The 19563-nt window shown below is 37.4% G+C and overlaps 2 protein-coding genes across 2 annotated transcripts; both read left to right on the top strand.

Moving 5' to 3' along the window:
- The first annotated feature begins 1097 nt into the window (after nucleotides 1–1097).
- Nucleotides 1098–13580, top strand: LOC132311718 (cell division cycle 5-like protein). The gene is made up of 4 exons (XM_059809777.1): nucleotides 1098–1564; nucleotides 2109–3836; nucleotides 11451–11732; nucleotides 12289–13580. Exons 1-4 carry the CDS (start codon nucleotides 1388–1390, stop codon nucleotides 13198–13200), a joined length of 3099 nt encoding a protein of 1032 aa, XP_059665760.1. The 5' UTR covers nucleotides 1098–1387; the 3' UTR covers nucleotides 13201–13580.
- Nucleotides 13581–15278: 1698 nt separating this feature from the next.
- Nucleotides 15279–19298, top strand: LOC132311717 (RNA demethylase ALKBH9B-like). The gene is made up of 6 exons (XM_059809776.1): nucleotides 15279–15628; nucleotides 15949–16557; nucleotides 17810–17895; nucleotides 18056–18366; nucleotides 18525–18596; nucleotides 18709–19298. The coding sequence occupies exons 1-6, from the start codon at nucleotides 15460–15462 to the stop codon at nucleotides 19034–19036; spliced, it is 1575 nt and encodes a 524-aa protein (XP_059665759.1). The 5' UTR covers nucleotides 15279–15459; the 3' UTR covers nucleotides 19037–19298.
- The last annotated feature ends 265 nt before the right edge of the window (nucleotides 19299–19563 follow it).

Here is a 19563-nt window from a genome sequence, read left to right as displayed (position 1 = left end):
TTCCCGGCCAATCACGTCTCGACATGCAAGAATAAAACTTTTATATTTACTTCCTTGTCAAGTTGTGATCTGAGATGTAATTTCAGACCATGTAAAAATTGACCCAAATTTATCTCCTAGTTGTCCCAATCCTCATTATTGAGTGGATCTAGACTGTGCTGTATTGTAGTGGTTGCCTTGATGTTCTCTCTCAAGTGTCAAAATGGGAGTTTGAGTTTTAAGAGCAATCACCTGTCCAAATAATTTGTGATTACTAGCCATTGGACCTTATATTTTCCTAGAAATGTTTATTACTACTTATTTTGGTCAATACCACACCCTCGTTATCACCAATAAAAATCCCATATTAGGATAATCATTCACTCTTTTTTTTCCATACAGTTTAGGGAGGTAAAGTAAATACAAGTGGGTCACAAGGCCCTTAGTTAATCTTATAATTTATTATGCATCACTTTTCAAAATAAGATGATAATACTTGATAAACGATTAATTGACGTGACGTATTCGATATCATAAGATCACAACACAATTTTTTTTTCAGGGAAATAGCAATGAACAGGATCCAAATCCAAAATTCCACATCCTTGAACCACAACGATGGTAAGTTTAGTGATGATAATTACGATATCAAGGTTAAATATATATTAGACCCGTAGATTCATAAATGAATCTATATTTGATTTGTTATTAATAGTGTATGATTCCAATAATCCAATCTGATAAAGTGTAATTTATTTATTTATTTTTGAAAAAAAAAATTAAATAAAAGATAAGGACAAATAATGATTATAATACAAAGGAGACAAAACAGAAGACAAATAAGATATGGAATAAAAAAAATAATAATAAAATTAGATATTTTACTCTTTCTTAAAGAAAAAACTATATGTTATAACATAAAATAATATTTGTTAAAATATTATTATTTACCATTTGATTTGTTTAGTTAATGAATCTTCGAATTGTTAAAGGGTTACGGTTATCGAATTGGATTTAGATCAAGATCCAACTCAATGATGGGCCTACTCAAATAGGATTCAAGTCGGTTTAGTCCGAAAGTACAATCCACACTAGTAGCCAAGGCAGAGAGGTAATCTCTATTCTTCTGTATTGATTATTGAACTTGCAAAACCGCACTCCCAGGGAGAGAGAGAGAGGAGAGGAGAGGAGAGCTGAAGGAGGCCATAGCTGTTCTTTATTTTCTACATTTTTGTCACATTTACATCAACCACATATAGTACCTTTAGAAAGAGAGAGGAAGCGGCAAGAATCACAGTAGGTTTCAAGCCCTAGACCGCCACCGCCACCGCCACCGCCGCAACCTCTCTCCTCTCCAAAACCCTAGAAGTTGTCGTCCTCGTCGGAGGGCCAAACAAATCGAGCGAAGATGAGGATTATGATAAAGGGAGGTGTTTGGAAGAACACCGAGGATGAGATCCTGAAAGCTGCGGTCATGAAGTATGGCAAGAACCAGTGGGCTCGAATCTCGTCCCTCCTTGTTCGCAAGTCCGCTAAGCAGTGCAAAGCTCGCTGGTACGAGTGGCTCGATCCTTCTATCAAAAAGGCACGTATCAGTCAATCAAAACCCTTCTTCTATTGTAATTATTGTGGCTCAATTCCTTACTTGTATGATTGATATGATTATTCTATGGGGTTATGGTGTTATATTTGTGGGTTTAGCCTAAATTTTGTTGGGTATTTACTATTATGGGGTTTTCTTTTATGAGATTGGAAAAGTGCTCTATTTGTGTTGCTGAGACAATGTAGGAAGGAAAAAAAATCGAATTTTGAATTTATATTTTATGATATTTTGATTTCAGAAATTTGGGAAAGTAAATTACTAACTTTGATCTCATTCTAGGGCCTAAAAACTAGAATTAGTAGTTCAGTTGGTTATAATGTTATTGTTATTGTCGTTATATTTGTTTGAGTTTTTGGGTTTGGATTTAATGATTCTGCCTTTTGGGTTGACTGTAATGTAGGTATTCTTTGTAAACCGCTATGTTGTTTTTCCATTTTATTTGTGTTCCAAGTTTTGGCCTGCATCACAGTGCAAATATTTTTTCAACACTAGGGAATTGATGAATTAACTACAATATTCTTTGTAGACCGAGTGGACTAGAGAAGAAGATGAGAAACTGCTTCATCTTGCTAAGCTCATGCCCACACAGTGGAGGACTATTGCCCCAATTGTTGGTCGTACTCCATCCCAGTGCCTTGAGCGGTATGAGAAACTCCTTGATGCAGCCTGTGCTAAGGATGACAACTATGAACCAGGTGATGATCCACGGAAATTGCGTCCTGGAGAGATTGACCCGAACCCAGAGTCAAAGCCTGCACGTCCAGATCCTGTTGATATGGATGAGGATGAGAAAGAAATGCTTTCAGAAGCAAGAGCTCGGTTAGCTAACACTAGGGGCAAGAAGGCAAAAAGGAAAGCGAGAGAGAAGCAGCTTGAAGAGGCCAGAAGACTTGCTTCTTTACAGAAAAGAAGAGAACTAAAGGCAGCTGGAATTGACACTAGGCAAAGGAAGAGGAAAAGAAAGGGGATTGACTATAATTCTGAAATTCCCTTTGAGAAGAAGCCTCCTCCAGGCTTTTATGATGTTGCTGATGAAGATCGACCAGTGGAACAGCCCAAATTTCCTACTACTGTTGAAGAACTTGAAGGTGAAAAAAGAGTCGATAAGGAAGCGCGATTAAGAAAGCAGGATATTGCAAGGAACAAAATTGCACAGAGGCAGGATGCCCCATCGGCTGTATTGCAAGCCAACAAGCTTAATGATCCAGAAACAGTTAGGAAGAGGTCAAAACTGATGCTTCCCGCACCACAGATTTCTGATCATGAATTGGAGGAAATTGCAAGAATGGGTTATGCCAGTGATCTTCTTGCAGGGAGTGAGGAACTGACAGAAGGGAGTGGTGCCACACGTGCTCTTATTGCAAACTATGCCCAGACACCAGGGCAGGGAATGACCCCATTACGGACCCCACAAAGAACGCCTGCAGGTAAGGGTGATGCCATTATGATGGAAGCAGAAAACCTTGCCAGGTTAAGAGAGTCTCAGACACCATTACTTGGAGGAGATAATCCAGAATTGCACCCTTCTGATTTTTCTGGGGTCACTCCTAAGCGAAGGGAGATTCAAACACCAAACCCTGTGTTGACTCCTTCAGCAACTCCTGGAAGCGTGGCTCTTACACCTAGAAACAGCATGACACCATTGTCAAGGGATGGTTACTCTTTCGGTATGACCCCAAAAGGAACTCCCTTAAGGGACGAGCTTCACATAAATGAAGACATGGATATGCAAGATACTGCTAAACTTGAGCTCCGAAGACAAGCTGATTTGAGAAGGAACTTGCGTTCCGGTTTAACCAATCTTCCACAGCCCAAGAATGAGTACCAGATAGTTATCCAACCAGTTCCAGAAGATACTGAAGAACCGGAGCAGAAGATTGAAGAAGACATGTCTGACAGGATTGCTAGAGAGAAGGCTGAGGAAGAAGCAAGGCTGCAAGAATTGCTTAAGAAGAGATCGAAAGTGCTGCAGAGGGAACTTCCTAGACCTCCCGCAGCTTCACTGGAGCTAATTAGAAATTCATTGATGAGAGCTGATGAGGACAAGAGCTCCTTTGTTCCTCCCACTTTGATTGAGCAGGCCGATGAAATGGTAAGAAAGGAGCTTGTGTCCTTGCTGGAACATGATAATGTTAAGTATCCACTTGATGAAAAAGCAGAGAAGGAGAAAAAGAAAGGAGGCAAGCGGGCTGCAAATGGAAAATCTGTTTCTGTCCCTGAGATAGAAGATTTTGAAGAAGATGAGCTGAAAGAGGTATGTGTTCTATTGTATCTGTTAATTTGCTGTCTTGGTCATGAAATCTTTTATTCCATGTTTTCTTATAATGGTTTCCTGAGCACCTTGGTTCGGGCCATGGACTAATTTTGTGTCAAATATGGTTAAGGCCATGGGCTAATGAATTGAGTGCATGGTCTTTATTTTATTTTATTTTTAATATTTTAAGGATCATGCTTATCTTCCTCTTTTTATTTATTTTTATTTTCATGTTTATCTTCTCTTTTTTGTTAGCATATGGTGTAATTGAGGCCGTGACTTTAAATTATGTAACCGACCCCAAATAGTTGGAAAAAGACACTGTTGAGTTGAGTTGTTTTGTTGGCTTTCTTTTCTTTTCTTCTCTCATCTTCTTCTTCTTCTTTTTTTATAATTTTATTTTTTATTTTGTTTGTGTGAATTACTATGTTAGTTTGCACTATTCCAAACTACAGTAGCATGACATCTAATATAGAGGATCAGGTTAAGGGTTCAATTATCATCATCAAGAATAAATAGGATAAATCATTGAAGCTTATACTCTCCTTATCTGGAAGTCCTCTCTTTAGTATTGTGGCTTTCACCGCTTTAATAGGAATTTGTTTATATTCCCCAAAGAAAGTTTAAAAAGTAGTTCCGTTTACTAATAATTAATGACCCAGACCAGATGTATGAGTTGACATACGGCCTTTGACCAATGACCAAGGTTTTGTGTGCAATTCCTAGAGGCACCAAACCTCTGCCTTGGGCTCACTCGATACCCGTGGTTTGTGGATGATTGCAAATATCTGAAGGGATTAATGTGCCTCCAAGAGGATGGGGACCATGGTCCAAAATATCGGTCATTATATAGCGACCCAACTAGACTTGATCTAGTAAGATATCATTAAAAGCATCCAAGAGGGGGGCGCGCCCAAGGATACAAAAGCTTAAAACGAAAAAATCTAGCTATAATTTCAAGCTATCTACAAAATCCACAAATTCCCCCTATAGATTTACAATATTTCCCATTGACCCAAAAGAATAAAGAACTCAATATAGAATGTTTGAGAGACCAAATCGGGTTTCCTTCCCATTGAAGGACCTCCTATATATCTCTCTCCACAACCACCACCATAAACAAAGGGGCTTGACCCTCCAAACATCCTAGACCTGTCTATCCATTGTACAATCCCTCCAAGCCTTGATCAGGTCCACCATGGGACCGGAAAGAACCCAATGAACTCTACAAAGAGCAAAAAAAAAAAAAAAAAAGGCCCAAACAGCCCTCACCACTGGACAGTGCAAGAGAAGATGGTTGATCAACTCCCCATCCTTCTTGCACATGCAACACCAATTCACAATGATCCGACACTGCCTCCCAAGGTAGGCAATCATCATAATCCTTCCAAGGGCTACTGAGCAAGACACTTTCTTATCTATGATGAACTATGGCTTTGTTTCTTTTCAACTGAGCTATGTCATTTGGATCCGCTTTTTTCCGAGTACTAGGCTTGCTTTTGGGGCTTTTATGTGGGTGAGTTGAGAAAAGAAGCCACTTTCAAGGAGACTTTGGATCTCCAGATGGCTTTCCAAGGGAAGGAAGACCTCCAGCCCAAATACAAGCCTTTGATAGAATAAGCACACCTTGAAAACCTCCCTCAGAGAACCTAACTAAATCAATTCATCAATTCCCTACCCCTTCACATCTTGACTATAAAGCAAGGCCAAGAACTCCGCAACCTCCTTCAATTCCCAGTCATGAAAATTCCTCTCGAATTGCACATCCCAAATCACCCTCCTGCTTTCAAGCCAATAATAGGCAGCAACTAGAGCCTGCTTGTTCAAGGCAATCCTGAAAAGCCACGGAAACTGGCAAGCAAGCGGTCTATCTAGGAACCAAAGGTCTTCCTAAAACAGCACGAACCTCCCACTCCTTACTCTGAATCAAATATTCTTGGAAAGCTCATTCCAACCGTTCCGAATGAGATTCCAAGCCCCCATGCTGACCAAGGCCTGTATCTCCTTAGAGGGCCAACCTTCTCTCTCCTCCGGCCCTCCCCCACCTTACATAAAATAACTCTCCTCCACAATCTAGATCTCTCTTCTTCCCAAACTTCTATAGCCATTTGCCCAATAAAGCCTTGTTGAACAAATCTGACTGCATGATGTCTGGCCCTCCTAGCTGTAGAGGAGTGTTAGCCTTCTCCAATTCGTCAAATGGAACTTGAAATCGTCACTCATACCACCCACAGAAAGTCCCTTTGCAACTTCTCCAATCTCTTAGGAACCACAGATTGCGTGTGGAAGAGAGAGAAGAAGTAAGTTGGAAGACTAGATAACTCTTCAAAAGCTTACGGCGGCCCCATCCAACAAGCCTCTTCTCGAACCATTCCACCATTGCATCTAGTTATAGCTCGATAGATTAATCTGAATGAAAATCAAAACGGACTTGGCCGGAACTCGGCTGGGACTCAAACGGACCCAGCCAAGTCAACCCTTTTAAGCTGGCAGACTCCATCCTTTTAAGCTGGCATACTCAATCCTGCCTATTTTTTCTCATGCTTTCTTTATGCATCATCCTCTGTCACCTTTAAATTCATTATGAATCATAAATATCTGAATCAAACCTTAAAAAATTAAGATATTGGCTTAAATCTTCTTTTTTTATTTTTTTTTTATTTTTTTATTTATGTTTAAGTCTCCTTTGACTCATTAGTTTAGTCAAAAGCATAAATTACTAAGACTTATTGCGGTGAATAACTTAAATTGCATGTATAGGCCATTACTCATATTAAATGGCTTTTTAAAAAATTAACAAAAATCAATAAAATTCATTAAAAATACGTGTTTATTGGATTCTTTAGTAAAAATTTGCGCTTCTGTATGTTTTCAGCCTTATGTGTGCGGTTCAAAAGAATTTACGATTGCGACAACCACTTTTGCTACATTACATCTGCTTCAGGCCTGCATGTGTTGCACTCCACATCTTGAACCATGATGGGGACACCCTCCATTATCCCACAAAAATAAAAATTAAAAATAGATTTTTATTGAAGTACTATTTTTAAAGTTTTTGAAAACAAACTTTTATTTTTTATTTAAGAAGTTACATGCAAGAGGGAGTAGGAGGTCTCTTTTCTGAAGATTACAACAAGAATATAAAAACCTGTACCTCCGTAGCATGACTAACTAAACATTCTCTAGTACGTCTCTTTTAGCTAAAAGGTAGGCTTCTGAATTAGCTAGTTTTAGAGATCTGAGAGTAATAATCTTACTCCTAATAAGGTCCAAAGTCTTTCTGTTTGCATAAGAAGTTGTGTGGCCTAGAAATTTGGTTAGTAGTTCACTAAGAAACATTAGGTGAACTATTTTTGGCAATTAAGGTACTTTGTACACGGCAGGAAAAATTCAGATGCTCTGCTAAGGAAGAAATCATGCACAAGTTGTTTTTGGAGAAAACAATAAAATGTCCTTGTTACAATTTCTGCACGACCCTCTGGGGATGTACAACATGGTGTCACATGGACAGCCTTTGATGAAGATGGGTTTGGTATAATTAAATGTTAGGAAGGTAGTGCTTTTTTTTTTTTTCTTTTTTTTCTTTTTTTTGATAAGTATTAGGAAGGTAGTGCTTTGACTTGTTTGGTTTATGATTTAACAGATAATGTTTAGGATTCTGGAGTCTTACCTGAAATTAATTAATGGAGCGAGTGAAACTGTGTAAAAGTCTTGTCATTGTTACTAATTAATTGTTTCAATTCTCTCTAGAGATTATTAATTTTTGGATAAATAATTCTCTCTAGAGATTTTGATTGTATAGAAGCACACTTTGGTGAAATATGAACTTTCAGCTTTAGGAAATCTTGATACACTAGATATCTAATTAAGAAAAAGAAAAAGAAAAACCAATAGCCAAAGCACCTTAACTTATAAAAATAAAAAATAAAAATAAAAAATAAAAAGAAGCCAAATCACCTTAACTTGGTTTGTGAAATTAATAAACTATTCTTTATAATTGGAAAAATCTGTTTTTCCTATATAATATAAAATTAGAGACAGACGCATTCTTGAGATGGTTGAGTAGCACTAGGTGAACGTAGGATTAATATAATATTTTTTAATAATTGGAAAAAATCTGTTTTTTGTATTTAGTAATATAAAATTAGAGATGAACGCATTAATGAAATGGTTGAAGCGGCACAAATTGAAGATAAAATAAAAGATGATAGATTTAAGTGCTGATTGATAAAACTGAAAATTAAGTATTGAAAATTTTGAGCTAAATTATTAGTGTTGAATTTCTTTTAAGTGGTGGTTGAAGAAATTCTTAGATAATTTTTTGGATTTAATTGTTCAGTGATAAATAAAGTCACTATAACTTAAATTTTTAATTGGTTTTAAGTGGAGTTTATTTTTATTTGTGATATTCAAATTGCGTTATCAAACATGCTCAATCAGATAAGCACTTAATTTATTCTGATTTATATAAATCAAGTGCTGAATTGGGTTATCAAACAGATAAGATGGTTTGGGTCATGTGTAGCGACAATTAATAATGCACCAATTGAAAAAAATAGGGTGAAGGGCAGAAAACACCCCTATTGTATACTTCTGGTAGCACTTTTACCCCCTATTTGAAAAAGTGTGCAAATAACACCCTTAATCTTTTAACATTGTGCGAAAACACCCCTCAAATAGAAATCTGACCTAAAATAATGTTGCAATGCCCATTTTGCCCTTTTACTCTTCCGAAAATACTCAAGGAAGTTTTGTGTATATATTTTTTTCTTGATGGGTTGGCCCTTTTCAATCTGGGTCAGACCCAGATCAAAGTGGGCTCACCACATGAGATGTGATCTGTTTCGCAAACCAGAGAGCCCTCGCTCTCGCACATCAAGGTCTGGCTACGATAGTCGCCGGAAACTAACTCAACACCATTGGGCTCATTCTCAGGCCGACAAACACCTCCCTCCACGGCGTCACATTACTTCTCGCAGCCATCTCCACGCCGAGAAAATCTTCGTACGCAGCAGAAACGTCTCAATCCTTTTAACCAGATCGCCGCCGCCGCCATTAAGAGACTCCAACACCGTTGAGTGTAACTCAAGCCTGTTTATGATTCACTCATGGAACGATAACATCCCACCATCTATTAATCCTTCGTTGTCATCGTACACCACCACGTGTGGTGAAATTCGCTGGAGATCAGTCAAAATTCCGACGCCGACAGGTCAGAGGATTGTCGGAGATAAAATAAAGACTGTTTTCTCACCACCCATGAGTCTGATTACTTTGAACAATAAGAATTCAAAGGTACGAATCGAAATGAACTCGATATCACCCAATTCTCAACTCACCATCGAACTGACCCAGATTGTCTCTGACCAATCCCGATTCAATTCGCATTGTGAGCACCTCTCTACAATGGCTTCAATTTAACATTTTTCCCATGTCGTCGCCGATCAAGTCCAATACATTGCTGTAGGGAACAAAATCTTCCTCAAAGATCCATTCTTCACTCTACCAAACTCTTCAAACACCAGGCTGTGATAAGACAATCAAGCATTCCTCGCCCCATTCAGCGTGTCTATATTCAGATCCTGCCATCTTCAGCACTGTTGTCCCCTTCTTCACTGTCTCATCATTGTTGCCGGAGTATTCTCTGGCTGTCGTATTTGTCCTCATCAGAGCTTCCTTCAGTCACCGCTGGTTTGAGAGAGAAAGAAAGGGGAGAGAGAGAAGGAGACCCCAGTTTTTTTAAAAAAAACTCAGGCTGCTGTCACATGGGCTAATGGAGCAGTCCTCACTTTGCTGTGGGTTCATTTTGTGTCATTTTCTCTAATTTTACAACATAAGTATTTTAAAATAATTTATAAAATGTCTCATAAGGGCAATTTAGGCAAACTAACTTAAATGTGTCAGGGGGACTTATTTGCACCAAATCAATACTTTGAGGGTGTTTTGTGCACGTGAGGGGTGTAATATGCACTGTAAGAACAGTATAGGGGTGTTTTCTGCACTTCACCCAAAAAAAATAAGTGACATGGTCCTTATTGAGGGTAATGTTGGGGAAGTGCAAGATTGAAACTAACGTGGGATGAGATGGTTAGAAAATATGATAGTATGTAGTTTAAATGAGGTTATGGTCTTAGATAGAGCTGAATAGAGAAACATGATTCATGTAGTTTACTCCAAATAGCTAAGTTGAAACTGCGTATCTTTAATCAAATCATCTTAGAAGTAGTCCTTATCCTAGCAATGATTTATGATGTTGATTCCCGTAGTGGGTTACCAGTTACCTACATAGAATCTTCAACATTAATTTTAAATTTATTGGGAGGAGAGGGCTTGGAGACTAAGATCTGGCAAAAGAATTAGCCAAATGCTAGAGGCAAGAATGCAAGTCTATACAAGAGGCAAAAATCGCGTTGCTAAAATCAAGAGATAAAATATAAATTTGAACCTCATGGGTTTGTTAGGTGCGTATTGTAACAAGAAAATGTGGGAATTTGAGCCCTTGAATCCTTTGAGCATATCCAATCCTCAGTGATCTTAACATTTTCATTCTTCAAGATTGGCAAACAGCTCACGTCTTCCCTTTTTAGCCCAAATTATGTAGCTAAGCAATGGCAAACAGCTCACGTCTTCCCTTTTTAGCCCAAATTATGTAGCTAAGCAGTGGTGAACATGGAATTGATCAACAGAATGTGATTCCTTGACTGAGCTTTGACTTCTAATATTATGGGTTACGTCTCCGATTATCTGTTTGCGTGAGGTCGGCTGGGTCAGATTGGCTTGTATTGAGCTGGAGTGGAGCCAAGCTCGATTTTGCAAGTTTTATTTTGAGATGCTCAAGCTCTTAAGTCAAGCTTGCACATTAGCAATTTTCTGTGAAGAAGATCAAGAACAGAACTGTTTAAGAATCAATTTGAAGAACTATTGATAAGAAATTAAATTTAGTTTTTTTATTTTCATAACCATTCTAAAGTCAATAATCTTGGTATTGAAGTTGAAAGGAGCCCTATTATTTGTCAAGTTTTGAAAGAAAAAAGAAATCCTATTATTTGTCAAATCAGTATAAAGCCCTTATAGATTGATTGAACCCAAAAAGGGAATCCGAAAGTTAACATCAGTACCCTTGTTTTTTGTAATATAACTGGGGAGAGGTGCATGACGATGTTATTGTTGTCTAAGGTTTTGCACTGCTGTATATTCTTTTATAGTCTGTGGCTATAACGAATCAAGATCACTTTGGTTTGAAGGTAACTGCCATGAATGTTGAGGGAGGTCCCCTTCAGGAATAGCCTAACAACGAGAATGGAGCATAAAATCTGCATTGAAAATATGATATTGTTAAATTTCTAATGATTAATAACTAATGGACTTCTTTAAAATGTATATTACAAGCGATGCTTACATTCTACCGACCTAACAAGCCAAGCTTGGGGCGTTGACCTCATTTATTAAACAAGCCTTAAATAAGGCTAGAAATAGGCTTCTTTGTTAAATAATTGAGTTTAAAAAAAAAAAAAAAATGGTCTTACATTCTGTTGCACCCATTGTAGTTGATTCTGATCTCCACTTTGTTTAGTGCCATTTCAGCTGCAAATAAAAACAAGCTACTTTTTGCAGGCTGATTATTTGATTAAGGAAGAGTCTCAGTTCCTCTGTGTGGCAATGGGGCATGAGACTGAGTCCCTCGATGAATTTGTTGAAGCGCACAGAACATGCTTAAATGATATCATGTACTTCCCAACCCGTAATGCTTATGGTCTCTCTAGTGTTGCTGGTAACATGGAGAAGCTCGCTGCATTGCAGAGCGAATTTGAGAATGTGAAAAACAGGATGGATGATGATACCAAGAAGGCACAACGTCTTGAGCAGAAGATAAAGATACTTACAGGTGGTTATCAGGTATGCTACAAAATTTTTGGTTAATTTATACTTATATTTGAATCTCTCTGTTTAACTTTTTTGCTCCTAGTTAGTTCTCACATTAAGATTCTAATATGGGTTTACTTGTCAGTTTCCTTAGGTGGTTATTACTCAGCACAAATCATTTTATAACAGCACATTTTCCCAGCCATATCTAAAAAGGGTTTAGTAATCTGAGTTGAATACAAATCTTTGAGGTGTCTGAAAGTTCTGACATATTACTATTTTCAATCTTTGTTGTCTTCAACGGTAAGACCTGTGTTGAGGCTTACTAGTTTGCAAACTTTATTACAATTACTTAATGATCAGATATTTCTCTGTCTACTGTTGGGGGATCAAGTAATTGGTCTAAGTTTAAGCTTATGTAAACTCGTGGCTTATATTAACATTAAAAGAAAACACCTTGAAAACTCCTTATTGAGGGCCATCAAACCTTTATACCTGCCATTACTATCTGTTTTATTATTGTTTGTTCTTGAGTTTATATAAGAATCATGATGTAGTTTTTGAATAATTGGACATTTCAAATGATCAGATGCGGGCAGGAAAGCTTTGGTCACAAATTGAGGCAACCTACAAGCAGATGGACACTGCAGGGACAGAACTTGAGTGCTTTCAAGCTTTGCAAAAGCAAGAGCTGTTAGCAGCATCACATAGGATCAATGGCCTCTGGGAAGAAGTTCAGAAGCAGAAGGAGCTTGAGCATACTTTACAGAAGCGCTATGGAAATCTTATATCTGAGCAAGAAAGGATCCAAGAGCTCATGGATGCTTACAGAGTACAAGCTCAGATACAAGAAGAAATTGCAGCAAAGAATCGTGCCCTTGAGTTGGCTGCTGCTGCTGCAAATAAAACTGATGTTGTAAACACTGAAACTCCTGAGCCTGTTGCATCCTCTGATGAGTTTGGGAACTCTATGCCAGTTGACCCATGTCATGATGAAACTCAAAGTCAACAGATGGATGCTGCTCAAGTGCAAGCTTATGGAAGCCTAAAACATGACATGGATGTCGATGTAGTGGAAGAGAATGCAACTCCAGGGATGGATGTTAGCTTATCCCAAGTCATGCCTTCTGCTACTGAGGAAGAGTCTCCCATTACTAACATTTCTGAAGGCTCCGTTTCTGCTAATAATACACCACTCCCCAGTGTGGTTGCAGATCACTCTAGAGGAGTCTCACTTCAAAATTCTCTCGAGAAAGGGGATAGCCATTCTGAACTGATTGTCGGAGAAGAGATTAAGATGACTGGTGACCCTGTCAATGGAACTGCTGGTGAGGATTTAGCTGCTGATGATCCGCAGAATGCTGTGGAAGACAAAATCCATAGTGTCTTGACCAAATCAGAGGAAATTTTACAAGAAACAACAGAAGATGGTTATGTTAATGGGGACCATGCACAAGTTATTAGCGGCACAGGGCAGACGGTAAATAAGGAAGATGAGTAGAAATCTTGCTGCGCAGGTATTACAGTAACCTCTAAGCAGTTGATGATACCATCAGGCCCAAGTGTGTTTGCATGTTCTTAAGGTGCTCATTGGGGCTGTTCTCAGAATTGGGACTATTATTTGCACTCCTTCAATTTTGCCTATTTGTGTCGTGTAAGAACCAGATGCACTCTTGGTTGCGTGAAGCTGCAATTGTTAAATTAAGGGGTATGTCAACCAAAATTTTATAATGAACTTGGGGAGAGATCTATATATCTCATCATGCAGATGGTAGAAATATAATAAGATCGATGAACTTTTACGGTATGTTATTTTTGAAGGACAATGTATTGTTGAGCCACATTTTCCTGTTAGATCATATTAAAGTTCTTGATTTTGTATCTTGGGGTTTTACAAGAGTACCAGGATCAATTAGTTTGTGTTTGGATGAGGAATTTGGGAGGAATCTTGGGCAAAAGAATATTTCAGAATTTCCAGTATCACATTCCTTTTGAGTCCTATAGTATAGAGAGTTTAAAGTTCCCTCAAAACTGCCAAATGGGGTGATTTTTGGATTCTCAAAACCAAGAGTTGAGAGCAGGCTGGGTGGTTGAGCTTTTCTAACGGGTGTATCCAATTTGAGATCTTTATGGAATTATTTTATTCTTTTATTTGCTGAATCCCAAAATGATTTTTTATTTTTTTTATTTTTTTTTTTTTAACTTTCTTTTCTGGGAGTTAAAGCTGAATATGCTCCTCACGGAACTCCTCAGATCTCTTTTTTAAGGGAGGAGAGATCATACTAATCGGGCTAGTGGCATTTATTCTCTGCTCATTTCAATCAAAATGGGTGAAGTGTATTCAGACAGAAATTGTGTGGTTTGGTAAAAAGTTAGTATTTATTTATTTTGTTTTATCATATATAATTTGAAATAGCAATCTCAAAACTTTACGAAAATATAATGTCGAAAGATGATTGCCAAAGAAGCATAAAACTCCTACCAAGGTTGTATAATGTCAAAAGATGATTGCCTAAAAGGCATAAAACTCCTACTAAGGTTGTAGTTTGATGATACTTTCTCACTTTTTAAAGAGTTCAAGTCCTCTAGGGGTAAAGGGTGTTATCAGACAAGTGGGTGAATTTCAGCTAAAAATAATGGATGAATAAAAATATATTAATATTTTTGCATGGTTTTTGCAATGTTGTGTGATTTGTTTCAATATTTCACATCCTTTCTTATTCATTTGATATATGTATTATATGATAAAGTTAACAAAGTGTGAGACTGAATAATAGTTTAGTGTTTAATTACTAAACTACCTTAAGTAGTGCAGTGTAGTGTAGGTATAAAATAGTAAAAACTATTATAAAATACTTGTAAATTGAATTTTATGTTAGTTAAACACTATTGGTGGATTGTAATTGTGTTTGGGAAAAAATAAAATAAAAGAGAAAACATTTAGGAGAAAACGGGGCGGGTGGAAAAACATACAGCGGGAATAAGGTTTTCTTAGGGCCCGTGATGCTTTTGCTCTTATCATGCTGTTTTTGGTTTATTTGGTTTTCTTAGGGTGTAATTGTGTTTTTGGTTTTCCCTTAAATTCATAAAACTTTCTCACACAGGTATTACAAATCTGCAATGTGTTTGGGTTTTATTTCAATGGCATAAGAGAACTTCATTTCTTTTTCCAATAAATGTAAATTATATTTAAGAAAATAAAAACAAAAGACAAGTGAATTCAAAATTTCTCGTAATACTTTTACAATGCAATTTTATCACTATTTTGTGGGGGGGATGACATATGTGGTATATCTTTAGAGATATGTGAGAGGTTTAACATAACATTAATAAAATGATTACTCTAAAACTTACTTCTAAATTTACTTTTAAAATTCATTAGAGTTAACTAAAATATTTTTATATGTAATTAGAATTTGAACCATGTCATTTTTAATTTTTATAATATTATTTATTTTTCTAGATTTCTTCTCTATTTGGCCAATTCTCTCGCTCTCTCAAAATATTTTTACTCTAAATATTGCATTTTGTAGCACTTAGCTAGTTTACTTGCTTCGCGTCTTCTCCACGCATCACGCCAACTATTGCCTGACTTATTTTTCTAGATTTCTTCTCTATTTAGCCTTTTTTGTCATCTTTCTCTCTCACTCTCTCTCACACACCACACACACAGAATCGTAAGGAAGAATTTGTTCCCTCCATTCTCTGTAATCTACCGGACCACCACCGATTCTCTGATTTCTTGGTCGGAGAAAACACCATGAACGGCCAGCGAACTCGAACGGACGACCCGTTCCTCCTGAACTACAACGCCACCGACCTGCGAATCGCGTCGGAATTTCTCTCCAATTGGCTTCCTTTCCTCTCCAGAGGTCTCTGTAGCCGCTGCACTCGAACCCTCTCAGACCGCATTCGATCCCTTGATCCAGGTACAAAAACCCCTCTTTTTATGTATCACACACACACACTGTTCTTTAATTGATATTAATGTCCATGACAAATATATATATATATATATATATATATATATATATATATATATATATATATATTGGTTTTGTTTAATTTATGATTTGCCTATGAATATTAGGGTTTGGTTTATGTTTCGTTTTGGTTCTGTTTTCTTCGTAATTCGCCCCCTATTGTTAGGGTTTCGGCTGGTATTCAATTTTTAGAAATTAACGCTTTTGTTGAGTGCTTATGTAATCTGATTGGAGAAATTGGTTGTGTGTTGTTGGGATAATTGTAGAAGTTGCACACAATGTGGAAATCTTGAACAAAGAAGAGAGAGTTTGGATTTTGAGTTCAAATAATGTGGATTTGAATGAGATTAGCGACCATCTGGACAATTGCGACTCCAATTCCCTGGGGAGTTGGAAGGATGGGGCAGATATGAATGATACGGCAGATACAAATTCGCTGGGAAGTTGGATAGATGTGGCGAATGGGTGGTTGGACCCTGTTGGTGAGTCCACCTCGACAAGCAGAATGACATGCTCCCCATCACATGTTGAAAGCCGGAGAGCAAAAATGTCGTGGGCTGAGATGGTGCAGGAAGATGAGCTTGAGGCAGAGGAAGAGAATGAATCAAATGGGCATGCGCTGTCAGGAGAGGTGATAATGGCAGCTAAGGACAGGCCGAAGCCGGAGTTATCAATCGATCAAAGAGAGTACATCCGGTTTAATAACGTTCAGAGAAAGAACGATTATATATGCTTGGAGCGAGTTAAAGGGAGAATTGTTAACATTCTTGATGGGCTGGAGCTCCACACGGGGGTTTTCAGTGCTGCGGAGCAGAAGAGGATCGTTGACTTTGTTTATTTGCTTGAGGAGAAGGGAAAGAATGGGCAATTGAAAGGTTAGTCCACCACTAGTCCATAAAACTTTGTGCAGTGCTTGTCATAATGCTTTAATTTTTTTTTTCTCTTACTTTACTCTTTACCGTATTTAATTGTTTGTTGTCATTAGAATCATGGTTTTTTGGGTTAAAGATTAGACAAGGTTTTTGTACATCGAATGATGACCATTTCGCTATCTTTACACTGCTTCCTAGGTCATCATTTACCTTATAATATGCTGTATGCTGTATGTCAAGGGAATTCAAGCAAAACTCAGGGTTTCTTGTGGGTGTCAAGTAATTGTATTATTTGTATATCCTGTAGAGCTAGTTCTATCTCAGTGTATTGCGCTTCATGGTATCTCTGACTTTCAACCTTTTGCTTAACTAGAGATTCTTAACTACTTGATCATTCCATTCCATAATCTATATGCATTAAATAATTGGATTCTTTGTTCTATTTTTAATTCTAGTTCTTTCTTTATTTATTTTTAAATGCATTTCGGTATTAATTTTGATAGATATGGGTAGCTTCACTGCTCTCATATAAGCTTGCAGTTTCTTACTAGGGTCATAAGTTGAAAAATAAATGAAATTATGAATTTATTATTTGTCTGACATCTACAAAAAGTTTCTTTTTCTTCTTTTTGGCATGGTACAAATTTTCGTCCTAGTTGTGACTCTATTAGTATAGCTGTTTGATCTTGGGGAACTGCTTCGAGATTTAAACTGGGTTTTCTATGGCATTATAAGTTAGAGCAATGTCCATCAGAAAATAACAATAATAGAAAACAGCACATTTAATATAGAATATGGTTTTTAATATTTGGCCGTAACATTACATGAAGGCATTTGGCGATACTATCACTTACAATAACATTGTCCTACTAAAATTCACAGCTTTGAAAGCTGTAATGGGCTGTTACATGCAGTTAAAAACCATTGCATACCATCACATTCTGTCGTGGCACCGTAAGTAGTTTCAGTGGGTAACAAATAACCGTCTGTCTGTCATGTTGGTTAATTAGATGATTAAGAATGTAATTTATTGTTGCTTTGCATATTAAGAGATGAATGTGCCAGTGGATAATGTGGCCGTGGATTCTAGACACGTCTGCATGTAGAATTTTAAAATTTAATTATCTAGATATTATTTTGGTTCTCCCTAGGAAGGGTGCTTTTCTTTCATTTTTATTGTCGTTCTTCCATGAACTGGTTGAGAAGCATCTATGTTTATGCTATGGCATTTATCCATTTGTATTGCTTTTTGCAGCGCGCACATATACTGCACCAGAAAAGTGGATGAGGGGCAAGGGGCGTGTGACCATCCAATTTGGTTGCTGTTACAACTACGCGACAGTAAGTTTCTCTTACTTTTTTCTCCAATTAATTGTTGACTTGTAAAATTTTTTAATCAAAGCTCTAGTAGATATGATACTTGTGTGACAGCTGTAGAATGAAAAAAGTGTGTAAAATGGATAGAAGAGCTTATGATTTCAAATTTTCAATACTGTGGCAGGATAAAAAAGGTAATCGCCCAGGCATCATGCGGAATGAAATTGTGGATCCTCTACCACATCTTTTTAAAGTGATGATCAGGAGGCTCATAAGATGGCATGTTCTTCCTCCATCCTGTGTACCTGACAGCTGTATCGTCAACATTTATGATGAAGGCGACTGCATACCTCCTCACATTGACAACCATCAGTTTGTTCGACCTTTTTGTACTGTTTCATTTCTGAGTCAGTGTAATATAATCTTTGGAACAAACTTGGAAGTTGTGGGTCCTGGCGAGTTTACTGGTCCTAGCGAAATCCCCCTGCCCTTGGGGTAAGTCTGATGTGCATACCAGCTTTCATGCATTTCCTGTTTGTTTTATTCCATCTACTGCATGCTATGCTTTTATTTATTATTTATTAAATTTAATTTTTGTTTCCGAGAAATCAAATTCTTCAAGTTGAAATTCATTGTTTTTCGTTCCCATCCAGATCTGTCCTTGTATTAAGTGGAAATGGGGCCGATGTGGCTAAGCATTGTGTGTCTGCAGTACCTACTAAAAGGTATATGACACTCTCTAGTTTGGTTATTTTTACTGCAGTTTTGGTTATTATATTCTTTCTTGTTTATTTGAATAAATGATTTTGATTAATATGTTTCCTGTCTAACTCATAGGATATCAATTACTTTCCGGAAAATGGATCAATCAAAATGGCCTATTGGATTTGTTCCGGAGCCTGATTTGCAGGGACTTCAACCCTTGTCCTATGAAGACAGCACACCAAAAAGTTTGAACAGCAGATTGAACCCTTCAAAATCAAAACTTGTTGTGGACAGACAGGAAGGGAGAAGAGTGCCTGAAGGAAGAAGAGAGAATAGGAGAGACCAAGCGAGGGGATCATCCACAGAGATAGGCAATATGCAGTCAGAGCCTCATTACTCGACTCGGTATCAACGAGGGCCCGGTAATAGGTGGAGGTTCAGGGTGAACATGGACAGGTGATGGGTGCATTGGTGCTGGTATTCAAGCACATACCAGCTGGTCTGTGTCATATTATATTGTTTTATTATTCTTATGGTGTGGCCTTATACTTGGGGTTTCTCATCAGTTTTCATTGTCAATTTTTCCATGGCATGTATATTCTTGCAAGCGTATGATTCATGTTAGAGTATTGACTGCTGCTGCGTGATGCTAATGCCAGAAATTTTTGGCTAGTTTTCGATTTGAATTTGAAAATTACACGGGTGAGTTGAAACTCAGAAAAGGGTGTCTTATCTCCATTTCTTTGAATGAAAAATATTTTTCCGAAAATATTTTGTAATTTTCTGTTTTTGGTTCTTGTTTAAAAAATTATTAAAATGTCGTGAGTAAAATATTTCATAAGATTGTTAAATTGATGTTTATATGCATCAAATACTCTTGGAAACATTTTTAAATTGATGGTTTGCAATAGTTAAAACTATGTAATTAGGAAAATCAAAAGAATATAGTGAGAAAAAGAGGACACAAGCCAACACACCCAACTTTAT

This window comes from Cornus florida, unplaced genomic scaffold, assembly GCF_030987335.1.
Source record: "Cornus florida cultivar Cherokee Brave unplaced genomic scaffold, ASM3098733v1 CherokeeBrave_3.0.0_Hap2_Chr06, whole genome shotgun sequence".
Lineage (NCBI taxonomy): Eukaryota > Viridiplantae > Streptophyta > Magnoliopsida > Cornales > Cornaceae > Cornus > Cornus florida.
This window is presented reverse-complemented; position numbering and strand designations above follow the sequence as displayed.